The following is a 13,817-nucleotide window of genomic DNA, read 5'->3' as shown; positions in this document are numbered from 1 at the left end:
CTGAGCCCCATGAATGTCTGTGCTAAAATTCACAGCAGTCCATCTAATTCTTGTTGAGATATTTCAGTATGGACCAACTTGCTGAACCAAATGACCAACTGATACGCCATCTTCTTTTTACAAAGACGGCTCAGTCCCAAACAAAATGTAAAACTGGCATCTTATCTCACACCTCTTATATTGTTGTATCAGGTGTTTTGCATGTACAGTAACAATTTCTGAATGAATACAACAAAAAGTAGCTTCAATGTGAGACAGCCTGGTGTTTCTTGAGGGAAATGTAAGATGAGGAATGCTCATTTTCAAGACAAAAGATCCTAAAATGCGGAGTCCTATAAAAAGCAGCATATTTTCCCTGACTGAGGCGAGCAGCCAATTTGTGACCAACATAGAAACTTTACTGGAAGAGAACACTGTGTTACTGTAGACAGTGATGCAGTGTTGTTCAAGGCTGGTCACAGCACAATATCTGTCCTTGGTATGAAATTACTGTTTTGAACTTGAAATTCTTGGAGAAATGTGGATTGCAAAGGAGCACTTAGGTAAATGTGGTGGCTCCTCCAGCACCACTTTTAGAGCAACTTTTTTGCACAACATCCCTCGAAGGGCAGCCTGGTAATCACACTGAAATATTAAAGCAAATATAGAAGAAATGTGTTTATGTTCAGACTCCTGAGGCAACAAGTCAGCAGTGGAAATTAGTCAAATGAGACAATCCAAACTATCTTTTATGTCAGATCTTGCACTACACACATCACAGAAAGAACCATTTCATTTAAAAGGTGAGGTGGATACAAATGTTTTGTATACAGTTAAATGATATTGCCATTGTAAACCCTTACAAGTGCAGCTTGACAAACTCGATCTTAACTTCTCAACAGTAGATTACATCTCCAAGTACAATGATTGATTTCAGTTCCTTCCCCACTGGTTTCACCCACTTGACAATACAGAATGATAAAATAAGGATATAAGAAAAACTATTATGGATTTCAGCTTTAACTGTCCCCATAAATACAGGTAGTGTTTTGATTGTTTTCCTGTTTTCCACTACTAGCAATGTCCATCAGTCACCATATTTTAAGCCACTTTGTGTGTATAAGGCGTAGCATTAGGGGTTGGATTAGTTCCCTAAAAATAAATTGTGTGCAACTGTTGACTCTGGGTTTGTGGCAAGTTGGTTGAACAGAAGTGTATTTAAGAATATACAAATTTTGACACAGGTCTGTCTTTCTCAGGTAGACTTAACAGGTGATATTGCAGGGCCTGCCTTAAGGCCCAAACAAATTTGCAATTAACGAAGCTCCCAAGAGCCCAAGGCCCTGAGGCAGTTGCCCGCCTTGTCCAATTGGTAATCCAGCTTTGCCTCTAGGGGTTACTAGCAGGGCCTTCAGACTCTTACCAGACTTTCTGCAACACACAACATGCATATGAAAGAGCGAAAGCCAAAGCATGTTACATCAGGAACTCAGTTTGTTAATAATATTGATAGACTGACCAGTGATATAAATAATGAGCCAAATGAGTGCCTTGAAATAACAAAACACCATTAATATTCAGCCACAGGGAACTATCTTAGATTCATTCAGATTTGAATAAAAAAGGAATATGTTTCTGTATATCTATCCCTGAATGTGGTGATTTTGAACTTTTTGTAAAAACTGATGGATTAAGTGTTCTTTTATGGGTTTACAAAATTCTTCTGCTTCTTAAAGGTGCTATACATTAGCAAGGTGCTGTATGTTAGGATATGTTAGCATTAACAGCTGTTTACTTACCAGTGCAGAGAAAATATTGCAAGTTCAGCATCAAACTTGATTCCTTTACTCACTAAGAACGTTACTATTGACTCTTGTTTTTCTTCCATGTCACTCCTTTTCTCATACTGAAGTTGGCATGCTAACCTGGCCCATCCCATCTCGTAATACTACTTTGTGATAGTGAGTCACTGTAGTGTCCAGCCTCTCTTCAGTTCAACAGGAGAGTAAGAAGAAGTAGGGCTGCCACAATAGCTGAGGCTCTTGGCAAGCGATCATCACCACCACCACCACCCACCCCCACCAAGAAACCGGGGGCAGAGAAAACTTACATATAGCACCTTTAAAACAAAACGAGATTAGATGAAAAATGTACCGTGACAAAGTTGATAAAAAGGGTGTTTTTCTAAGTTTATGAAAAGGAAACATTGCACCAGGTAATGCACAGCAATCCAACCTGAAATCCACATCCTGTCAGGTATTAGCTTGTAACCGATGATTTCAGGCAAAGATTGCAGTGTACAGATACACATTCCTGAGTTTCATAAAAGTAATTCTCATTTCTTCTTTTGGGTCATAGTTGTAACAGATAAAACTACAATTTATCTCAGCATCTTAATGCCAGTCAATGTGCATCAGAGGTCAGCATATTTGGCAGTCAAAGTTGAAGGTTAGTTTAATTTGGTGACCGTCTATTTGTCATTTCTGTCTGCTTTTTTTTTTACAATCAAATTAAAAATATTCTTTTATAGGATTCAGCAGGATGTTGTGGTCATATGGTATGGGCGTTAGCCAACTTAGTGCTGACTTTACTGGACTTAACACAACCAGAATCTATTCACTGAAATAGAAACTCTGCTAAAAGAAAAAAAATAAAACTTTTAAACATCATCTGTCTAATCAGCACAAACACCCCCCCCCCCCCCCCCCCCCCCCAAATTTACTAATTTGACAGCTGACTGTGGTCTCCTCTCAGTCAAGCTGTGGGGCCACTGCCATTCAACTATGTCCCTTTTTTCAAAGAGTAAAAGTTGTGTAGCTGATTCTTTAAAAGCTGATAAACAGAAACACAATTAGCATTTATGGGTGCAAATAGCACAACAGGCTAGCTTTCCACTTCAGCGATACCAGCACTCGGTCCTGGGATTGTCTGATCCTACATTCATCAGAACCACTTGAGCTCCTGACAAAGCAGAAGCTCACGATTAGAAAAAATGCAAACAAAAAAAGCAAAGGCTGACTGACTGTGTCTGCTGGATGTCTCATGTTGACTAGAACTTTTTTTTTTCTCCGCAGGCTAGAAACCAAAATGACAGATTGACTGAAGGGAAAACCACAAGCCCCAGAATGTTAATAGTCACAACAGCTTCACGCCAGAGACATTTAAGCAACAGTAGCATTGAATTTATAACAGTCGGTCTCAACTTGCTCATCCAGTGGTCATGTAGGCTTTAACATGAATTATGAGGCATTAAAAACACACATTTTCACTATCTCCTGTCTATGTTTTACTGAGCCTATTTCTCAAAATAATTAATTATTCTTTTGAGGGGCCACAAGCCAAAATGTTCAAAACTACTAGTTTATAGTTCACAATTTTATGATAAGTTATCATCATATGTATTTGTCGCAAGTACATATGACAAATGTAAAATTATTAATGTTTTATTCCTCCTCAGTGTGTGTAGAAATCTTTTTAATGTTGTCACCGACATTTCGTCTCAATTGAACCGTTACTCACTGTCACACCAGCAGGGACCACATAACAAAATCCTCCCCTCCTTACATCACATAAGGAGCAACACACTGATTATTTATAAAACTGGAGTATCCTTCAGCTCTGCAGTCCGCACAAGGCAAGACACAGCTTTTCAAATGAAAGCTCGTCCCAGAGGAAGGCATTCCTCTGATCTGGTGATGTTAGACCGTCGGTTAGACTGTGATTTGAGCGGCCCTCCTCAGACACTGTTTCTCAGGCATCTCAACAGCTGATTCACTGTGTTTGAGTTTTATTTGGCTCCAGCCCTACGGGACACTAGGATTGCACAGGTTGGTTGCCATGGATTTAAGACAAACTTGCGCAGGATGAAAAAAGATCTCCCCTAAAGCCCAGCTCAGCAGGGTGCATATTTGTGCACTGTGCGGACGACGTGCAGGAACCTCACAACCCGTGAATGAAAACATGCAGTCCTGAGAGACTTACTGACAGAGCAGGAGCAGGAGCGGGAGGGGGGAAGAAGTGATGTGCTGGAAAGCTCAAAGGCCGTTGGCTTGACAGTATGCCATCAGCTTAGTCTTTATTCTTTCTATTTTTTTCCTCCCCAGTTGCCCAACTATCTTTTGGCTGTGAAATGACTTGAAAGGCAGCGGTCAGGTTCATTTAAGGACGAGATATTGAAATGTTGTGCCATATTTCTCTGAAGAAGAGAGAGAAATGTAATGAACCATTACTGTGGGATGAGCTCTGCTTTGAAGCTCTACTCATAATTAACAGCTAAAGCGCTTGTTTTCAGTTATTTGCGTTACTCATTATGCTGAAACTATTGAGCACTTTTTCTACATAAAGGATGCCCTTGAAGATTTTTTTTTTTCAACTGTAGCCCATTACAAGCACAAAAACATGAGCATTAAGTCCCGCAAGAAAAAAGCATTTTAAATAGCATTTTATAGGTTCGTTTTATTTCTCAGTGTCTCCTGAGTGTTTCACAGTTATCCATCTACATTCCTCTAATTTCTTCATTCCCGGCTCCCTTCAGCTGCATCATATAAAAGACGCCTAATTGAAGGCTTCGCTCAAAACAAATGACCACATTAGCCTGCCCTCTTTTAACTCGTCCTTCTTCCTGTCTGTGGTTGTAATGCATTATACACTCTGCTTGTTCTCTGTTGTCTCTCAAATTACAGTGCAGGCTGCCAATCATTTTGAGACTCAATCTATGGGACTTGTCTCTCTGCATACACACTACCCACCCGCCTCTTAAAAGCCAAATCTTTCCTGTGCTCCACAAAAGTTTATGGTGAGGTAGAAGACTAATACTACAGGAATAATAAGAAGTGCTGAGGGCAGCCAGTCAATGTAAAATGTTTTTTTTTTTCAATTTCAAGATGATCTGTGAAGTTGTTGGCTGTTTTCCACTTCTATTATAATCTCAAAACACTCTAAACAAAACCCACAGCCACAAATAACAAACAACTCACTCATATTAATTCAGCATAATTGAACACTCCCTGGATAGGAAAGACAGATTAAATGCTTGACTTGTGTTTCTTTTATGTCTGCACATGAACAGTGCAACAGTTCTTTTTTTCCACTCTGTTAAGATCTAAGAACCTGCCAGACATTTCTGTCCCTCCGTGCTTCCCATACATATGGTGCCACAGTGAGTTTTTTTTCCATGTGACAAAGGCTCCTAAAACCTCTACGGCCAAATAGAACAATGCCACGTGGGTGGCGCTGTGTCTGTGTGTGGGTCTATATGTGTGTGTGTGTGTGTGTGTGTGTGTGTGTGTGTGTGTGTGTGTGTGTGTGTGTGTGTAAACAGATATTTTAGGCTGCGAGTCAAAAAGTCTGCAACCATATTTGAACAAGTATCAGCTTTCACCAGCACAGATTTGCTTCAAAAGCAAGACAAACAATATAAAAGCAGGAATAGATTAGAATATAAATCACTTTTTAACCAACAATGTCATAAGAGTACATATGTGATCTAACCAACAACTTTCAAGAGAAAAGATGCAGATGAAAGGACTAGTCAATAAAAGGTATCCTGTGAAGTTTTTGACTGCTGGCAGTGCTATGGAGAAAGGTTTTTTACGAGTGGTTTTTGTTTGTATCATGCGCACAAACAAGGAGCATATCTACAGTTGGTGGTGGTAAATCTTCAATAAATAAATTATTAGACAATTCAATAAATCAAGAAAAATATATAATAAACTCCTAAATAATGAAAATAGTTGCAACCCTAGTTTGACAATTAACTAAATCTCAAGAATAGCTGAAAAACAGTACATAATAGCTTTAATGCAATATTCAGAGCAGTTATGCTGCTGCTGTGACTCTAATATGCAACTTTAATTGCTGAACTTCTGTTGCCACTTGTATTATGCAGCTTGGATGTTGGAACAGCCGCCAGTGTTTGTTGACTGATGCGAGCCGATGTTGACAGGGAACTCTGTTTGGTTTGGCAGGAGCGCACACTCTCTGCCATTCCACAGAAGAAATCATGTGAGTGCTGCTCACAAACCGCTACCGGCTCCTGCAGCTGTATTCAACTGCGGCCCTGTGTGAACAAAAGCCTCAGTTCCTGGACTGTTAGAAGAACTTTAAGAGGCAGAAGGAAAAATACACCTTCAAAAAATTTCAAACGGAGTCTTATATTGAAGGATAAGGCTGGTGATATTCTATTTTTTTCCTATTGTAAAAGAAAAACTATAAAAAACCAACAATGACTTGATGCTACAAACAACAATTGACTGTGTAGTCAAAGTGCTATAACTAGCCTGAGCCATAGGGCTCCACTGTTGCCAAAAACATCAGTGAACCACATTGTTGCAGTGGGTGACATGTTCCTTCATTATGATGAATGTGGGCACTATAATTTATTTTGAGTGAAACCCCACACTAAACACTCACTACAGTACCAAATGTGTATTAATCCACATCTGAAAATAGTCCACAACAAATGCACTTTTTGCTCCTGTTTGAGAAAAGTCTGATAGAAACTACAGTGCTCTGCTGTTTGAGGAAATTATTTAGCCATTTTAGATAAGTGGAATTGTATATTTGTGACCTATTTTTAAAGATGTCCTCAGTTGCGAGTAATGGACTTGGGGATGAGTGCCTTAGTCAGGGTAGGAAAGTTATAAAGTAGTGAGAGATAAAGACAACGGAAATATGACAACACCGGCCCTATACTTTGAAAAACCCTGCACTACAACAACTTTCATAAGGTCAGCAATGTTTGCAACTTTGGTTTCAGTTAACTGCATTTTAGAGGTGCCAGTCTTCATAAACATCAGCATAGATGCTAAGCATTTTAGTTCAACTTCAAAACCTGAGTACACACATGAAACATCTGATGACAAAATGAGGGCATTGCCCCTGCAAACCACAACTAAAACACTGTGATCGTGCGAGACGCTCCTATAAATCATTTGAGTTTAGGAGGAGGATAACAGCACATCTTTAAACTGAGAGACATCGTTAAAGTGAATTGGTTTAATGATATGTCTGAGACTGTACATTCAAGTCATAAGCTCTGTATTTGCTGCCCACCCATCCCAGCCGTCACATGACAGCTATCAGCTCCAGTGGGAGAAACATCCCACACTGGGCAGGGACAGCACGCAGACAGAAGGCAAGTTGTTGCCTGCCAGTCAACTGTCAGTCACTGCTGAGTGGAGAAGACAGGAAAAGATTGAGAAAAAGAGAATGAAAACAAATGCAAAGATGGAAATCTGTTTTCCAGTACTCTAAATATGAGGGTTTTATTTTATTAACAGGATACAGTGTAGCAGGGGCACCTTGGACAGGAAGTGAGGCTAGTAGTAAAAGGCCCCTGTACACATCCCTGACAGATATTTACCCATACAGATGGTCTCCTGAGTCTCCTACAGGAACAGCCAACCTTTCTAATCTCATGATCAGAGTGTGGAAGGAGGAAAGACCCTGCTCTATTCGCTCTGAAGTGGAGCCTCACTGCGCACACACACACACAGACTGACTCATCCACTGTTTTTACAGCACCCACACAAACCCTTACTCCTCAGCATATACTCGGAAATACAAACAAACATCTACACACATACAATTATCCACATAAACATGAGTGAGCTTATCTCAACACGCGTTTTTTGGGAAGCTTAACCCTTACAGCGGTGACGCCTGAGCAAAGAAACCCAGTCAATTCCTACCTTGAAATGCAGCCACATTGCGTGCGATGAGAAACTTAATGCTGGTGCTGGACATCTGGAGAAGGTTCTGGATGTCTCTCCGGGCCGCCAACTGGTACTTCTCCTCCATCTTTTTGGTGCAGCAGGTCAGGTTCTTGGACATGCACACCTGAAGGTCTGAACCTAAGAGTCATTGGGAATAAATGTTACGATCCTTCAGAACAGGTACATGTTGGGTTCCTGGGTCTTTCAAACACCACCAGGTAGCTTATTTCTTTTTCTGAGAAACTAACGTTTATCTCTGTTACTCGAATGCAATACTAATACACAAGAAGCCTAAACTGGGGCTTATACAATTCAAAGACACGTAAGTCAGGTGGATTTTGACACCTTAAATTGCCCAGAGGTGCGAATGAGTGTGTCCAACTATCTTCAGTATTATCTGACTGGCAACTGTCCAAACTGACAAGCAGCTTTTCTTCCTTTAGCAGCATCAGCAAGAGATCAAGAGTCTACAGTAATGCTTTAGCTGCACTGTGAAGCTGTAGTACTTACTGCTTTGAGCTACATGTTAACATTAACATAACTTGGCGATATTACCATGATGCTGTTAAGCAGGGATAATCTTTACCATGTTGACCATCTTAGTTTATAGTGTTAGCTTGCTAGCCTTTCCTAATTAGCACTAAACACACATTTTGTGGGTATTTACCCATATTAGACTAATTTAAACTGTTTGATGGTGCTAGGTGTGATGTTATCACAAGTCATCCTGTGGGGAACATGAGGGTCTGAACCAACAGTTGTTGAGACATGTCAGTAAACGTCAGCCTGTTGGTGTTGCTACAGGAAAAGTTAGGACATCACGTCAGCAGGCTTCATCCTTTGGGAACCATAAATGTCTGTACATAATATCATGACAATCCATGTTCAGATATCTCAGTCTAGACCGACCAACACTAGGCACACTCTTAAAAAGTATTAGGAGATCAAGATCACGTCTGTGTGAAACATCAGAAGTTATTTCAAAGCCATCACAGTGGTAGACATACCTTAAACATCAGGTAAGAAGCGATACAATACTTGTGTTTTTCTAGCAGTGCACAAGTGAAAAATTGCTTTAGTGGAGCAAGAAAACCAAAACATCTAGATCCTGAGGGGCGATCTGAGTCAAAGCGTTATCGCCTCACAAAGTGATGTCTCAGATTTTCCCCCCATGAACAAATGTAAGCAATCTGCACACATACGGGGCAATCAAAACATCTTGAAAGCTACCTAAAACTCTGCAAAAGCCTCTCTGACATGCCTAGGCAGAGCTGTTGCCAGAGACGATATCAGCTCCCTACGAGGTTCAAGAGTGAGGAGGAAGCCGAGCAGGCGATGGCACACGTGGTGGAGGAATTCAAACTCTTCCAGATAGGACAACATGAAAACAGCCCAGGCCTTGCTTTTCTAACCTAAACGCTTCCCAGAACTATTTCCACTTCCAACAGCACAGACAACAGCTTTTGTTTGGCCGAGGTGATAGACTTCTGACTTGCTGTGCTCTGACCTATACTGAAGGCTGTTTGGCACTTCTTATCAGACAGGCAGCGTCAAACATGGAAACAGCTCACTCTCCCTCTCGGATTCCTGGAATTTCTGGAGGTTATTTTTCACAGGCCCGCACTCAATTATAGATAACTTCTAAAATCATGCTCAAGGATCAACTCTACATCTTGCCATCTCCCATTACACTATCTTACGCATTTCAGCACATTAATCTGCATCCATCAAGGAAACAATTTCCATCTTTACAATGTCAAGACGAATCTGGACTTGGAAGACCTTTTAGCTGCTGCCAGAAAGGTCAGTGGAGGTGCAGCTTTAAGCAGTAGCAAGTGTTTTTACAGGGTGAGTAGCTACTGAGGCAGGAGCTTATCATCGCTTAAACTGCAGGAGGCCCCCACTGCACACAATTTATCTCAGAGAAAGTCATTTTCAGTCTGCAAATGTGCAAAGAAACAGAACAGGGGTTTAAATCCACACAGGCTCATTTAAAGGGCAGGAGTGGTGATGGTATTATAAGGGTTATTTAGAGGTTTAGGAGGCATTTGAGGGTTTTCTGTCAATTAAATCTGTTTCCTCACAGCAGCAGAGGAGACCAGTGATGAAGTTTATAGGGAGCAGTTTGTGGCAGGATGGTAGTCAACACCATTAAGATTGACTTTTCCAAGAAGAGCACGGAGAACAGTGGTAGCAGCAGCAAGCTGTCCACTCAATTACAGCCCGTATGAAATATCCACACCCCGTAATCCCCCCCCTCCCCCAACAGAACTATCATGTGGAATTACATTATGGGTGGTGTTCAGAAAGTTAAGTGAAGCCTGGTTCACCTAAGTTCATGCAAAATGATTCATGTTTATCCCAGCAAGCCACTTATCTGGTTTAGACAGCCGAAAGGAGCAGAGTTTGGTTTCTTTTTCGTCACAACCAACAAGTAACCTCAGCACCTTTATGTCCTAGTTTCACAGAGTTAAAACAGCACTTTTTTTAACTAGCCCATGCACCGCTGGTAATGTAGTGAAGTAAACAATAAGCAATATACTTGTACTGGTACACTCTAGCTCCAAACATATTCCTGTTGCTTGAAAATGGGTTGAAAATCTGCATATTTGAAATATTTCATCATATATGAAGAACCTGACATAGTAGATGCCCAAAGATTAGATATCACTCCAACAGGGGAGGAATGGAGCTGTCTGAGTTTTCATTCTTGCAGTATTTCCTTTAAATATCTTGATTTAAAAAGTCAAACAAACAGAAGCAAATTCAACAGCTCAAAGCTCTCCTCCTCTAGTGTCTATATTATTATCACAACTGCACACACGCCTCTAAAATGTGTTTAAAAAGGTGTTTTGTAACTCCAAAGAGCACTTAACAAGACAGAAAATGACAGGTTAAAAGCTACAGTGCAGTTAATGAGTAGCAAGGTCGAATAACTTCTCCAGAATATTTCTCTCAGTCAGTGGTTGACATGTTGATGTAAATGAAAAAAATGAAAAATAACAGAAATAAAACCAAGAAAAAAAAATAGCATAACAATTTGTGTTACCATGTGTGCTGGCAAGAACGCCATCCCCCCAAAAAACACACACAAGACAGTAACACACAGACGAGCCTACTCTTCAGTCTGGAGGGTAAACTTCAACATACCTGGTCGGGGACTTATTGGCAATAATTGAATTGGTCCAATTTGCCTGAGTTGGAAAACTTTGCGCACTTCGTCGCATCTGTTTGGGCTTCCAAACCCTGATCCACAGCAACAAGCCAGGAGGAAAACGCAGTTCGTCCAGAGTGCACCCATTTTAATAAAACGACCGGTTAATACTCCCAAATAAGAAGCCTGGTTGGAAATTAAGGTTTCTAAACCTTTAGCAGTCCGGGTCTCAGGTGAGTCCCGTCCACATTTCAGGTTTCAGGATTTAGCGTCGACCATGTGGCGTTTGTGTTTCTGTCGATGAAACGCTGCGGATGATCATTTCGACCCAGACACAGAGAGAAAGTTGCTGCGGTGCGACTTGCTAGACAACGGCATGTTGTCCAAGTTGGTTGGACCGACAGCAGAGGCGGTACCGTAACGTTACCTGCACTCCGCGGCTGCATCTACAGCTGAACAGCAGCCAGACAGCGCCATCTAGTGGACAGCTCCCAACTTCAGTCTAGGGCTAGAATTTGTTTTTAATGACAGTTTCATCCTGTGTAGGCTAAATAAATCTTCAAACCGGAAATGATGTTAGTTAGTTTGAGGAATAGTACCGTGGAATTTGAAAGATTTATTCCCGGGCTCATTCATGGAGATATACAGGATTTATGCAAAATTCTGCCAAAGTATCTCAAATGACATCTGACCACTTAAATAGTGCTTTTTTTTCCCAGTCACTTGAAGTGACAAATAAGAGGCCATATTTTTTATTTTTTATTAAATTAGAAAGCAGACATTTAGGACTGTACAGATGTGCTGGTCTTAAATAATGCAAAATGCATATATGTTTTGTCCCTCATTCAGTCCAAACCAACTTGTGTTGTTTGCACCAACATTTACATAAATATATATGGTTATGTTTAATTTCCTAAATCTAATGTGCCATATTGATTTGTAACACGATTTTTTTTTTTTTTTTTAACGTATCAACCAAAACTACAGATTTCAGGTTCACTTCAAAATGATTTTATAATACATTTTGCTTGGCATGTTCTGTTTTAAATGCAAACTGTGATTTATCTGCTGCCACTCATCTGAGGCGTTTTATCTGGGGCAATCACTGCAGACCACACCACAGCTTGATGTTATGAGATTAGAACACATTTAATTTGTGGTCAACGTGACTGTACTTAGTATATTGGAAAATTGTTTAATTTGATTGCATGAAGTGTGAATAGAATCAAAAGTTGTTCCTTGTAAAAGAGTTTCTTACAAAGTGGCATTACAAAAGATACCTTGGTTCAAAACCCTTTCAAAAAGTTTCTACTTAAAATCCTACTGAAACATGTACAGGGTACTTCAACAACTTTAAGATCATTAATTGTGAAATACACACAAAGGCATCCAGAGAAGAAAAAAATGTTTAAGAAATTTAATATATTACCAGCAATATTACAATCAACCACTTCTAAACACATGCAGTTTATATAGATCAAACTGGCCAAAACATCACAGGACATGTAATTGAGTGCAGCAGTTTTCCTATCAACATTCAGGTCAGGATCCAGGTCAGCTCCATCTCCTCGTTCCTACACAGGCCGGGACAAGTGCAATACCTCCAGGTACACAGCATTGCTACTAATCCCCACCTGCACAGGAAGGGACATCTCCACATATCCGAAATATCTCACACTCACACACGTAAATACTCGGTATGCAACAAAAAATAACATCTTGATGAAAAGCAATCCCACCTGGCAAAGCATAACTCATCAGCCTAGTCAGTTTTGCATGGATTTGCACAGCGAACATCAGTTAAAGCTGAATGCAAACCAGCAAAACTGACCAAGTGATAATTAACCGCTGAGTCTTGGATTATTATAGACATCAGATCTTCATAAAGACGCAGTTAGTTAGAAGTACTTCAAGTGCTTACATTGCAGTAGATAGGAGAAAAACACTACCTGCACTATAAGCACTTTAGTACTGCTGAAACTGAGGTCAGTGTATGAGAACTGGCAAATGCTCCTGGTTTTTAAACAGCATTTCAAGGCATATTACGCAAATCAGATTGTGTTTGATGTGACACCCCCAAAACCAAACATCTAAGCAGGTGGAGAGCAAGCAGGCCACCATCAGTTTTGCATAGATTTGCACAACTCATCTATTCTTGTAGTGCAACTATGCAAAACTAGCAGAGAACTGCGAGATATTTGAGCCCAATTAGAAATTAAAAATGGTCTGGTGGTGCATATCACAGCCCCTTATGCCAGAAGGAGCACTTAGGGCAGTAGGTGCTAGTCTATTTCACTATCTGCACTAGATGCACCTTAGCACAAAGACAGTACTTCAAATGACATGTAACATCAAAGAATCTGCACACCAGTGTCAGGGTATTGCTGTAAGTGCCTCCACTGCAGTAGGTATGACATAGTACTACCTGCACTGTAAGCACTTTGACAATACACAGACTGATTTTAGCATCACTGCCCTCCAGCACCACAGGAAAAGATGATCACACTGCTCCATGTTTGGGGCCTTGCACATCATAGTGGATCTGGAAATACAGAAAGGACACATAAGACAGATTATTACAGGCAATAAATATGACTTTATGGCTTGCAACAAGTTACATAGGCAGATGGATGTGTGAGCACGTGTAACCAATTTATTGCAATCTAAAAACGTGTAACCTGCATCTTTTTACCATCATATATGTGCATTGGTTAATCGATAATTACAACAGTCTGCTGTTGTGGTATAAGATGTTATGATTTATTGTAGCAGCACGAGGTCAGTGAAAACATGAATGAGCAGCGCAGCCTGCGGCCCGCGTCCCTGCGACACGGGAGCGCCTGCGCGGGGCACGGTGTTGTTCACCCCTCCCCCACCGCCTTTAACATGGCGCCTCGAAGTGCGCCAACCTTAGCATAAATGACTTTAAACCGACCAAGCTAAACACAAACGTTGTGTTGCACACAAAA

The 13,817-nt window shown here is 40.6% G+C and overlaps 1 protein-coding gene across 2 annotated transcripts in view; it reads right to left on the bottom strand.

The window, feature by feature from the left end:
* The window catches only part of gpc5 (glypican 5), a 123,228-nt gene extending 112,022 nt beyond the window's left edge, over nucleotides 1–11,206 (bottom strand). For both annotated transcript variants that reach the window (XM_022767916.1, XM_022767918.1), the window contains exons 1-2: nucleotides 10,845–11,206; nucleotides 7,671–7,832 (exon numbers count right to left, since the gene is read on the bottom strand). In XM_022767916.1, coding sequence (XP_022623637.1) covers nucleotides 7,671–7,832; nucleotides 10,845–10,995 — 313 coding nt within the window. In that variant the 5' untranslated portion in view covers nucleotides 10,996–11,206. The remainder of the gene's footprint in view (nucleotides 1–7,670; nucleotides 7,833–10,844) is intronic.
* Between the last annotated feature and the right edge of the window lie 2,611 nt (nucleotides 11,207–13,817).

This window comes from Seriola dumerili, unplaced genomic scaffold, assembly GCF_002260705.1.
Source record: "Seriola dumerili isolate Sdu_G_001 unplaced genomic scaffold, Sdu_1.0 BDQW01001299.1, whole genome shotgun sequence".
Lineage (NCBI taxonomy): Eukaryota > Metazoa > Chordata > Actinopteri > Carangiformes > Carangidae > Seriola > Seriola dumerili.
The sequence above is the reverse complement of the archived record's forward strand: the minus strand, read 5'-3'. Positions and strand labels throughout refer to the sequence as shown.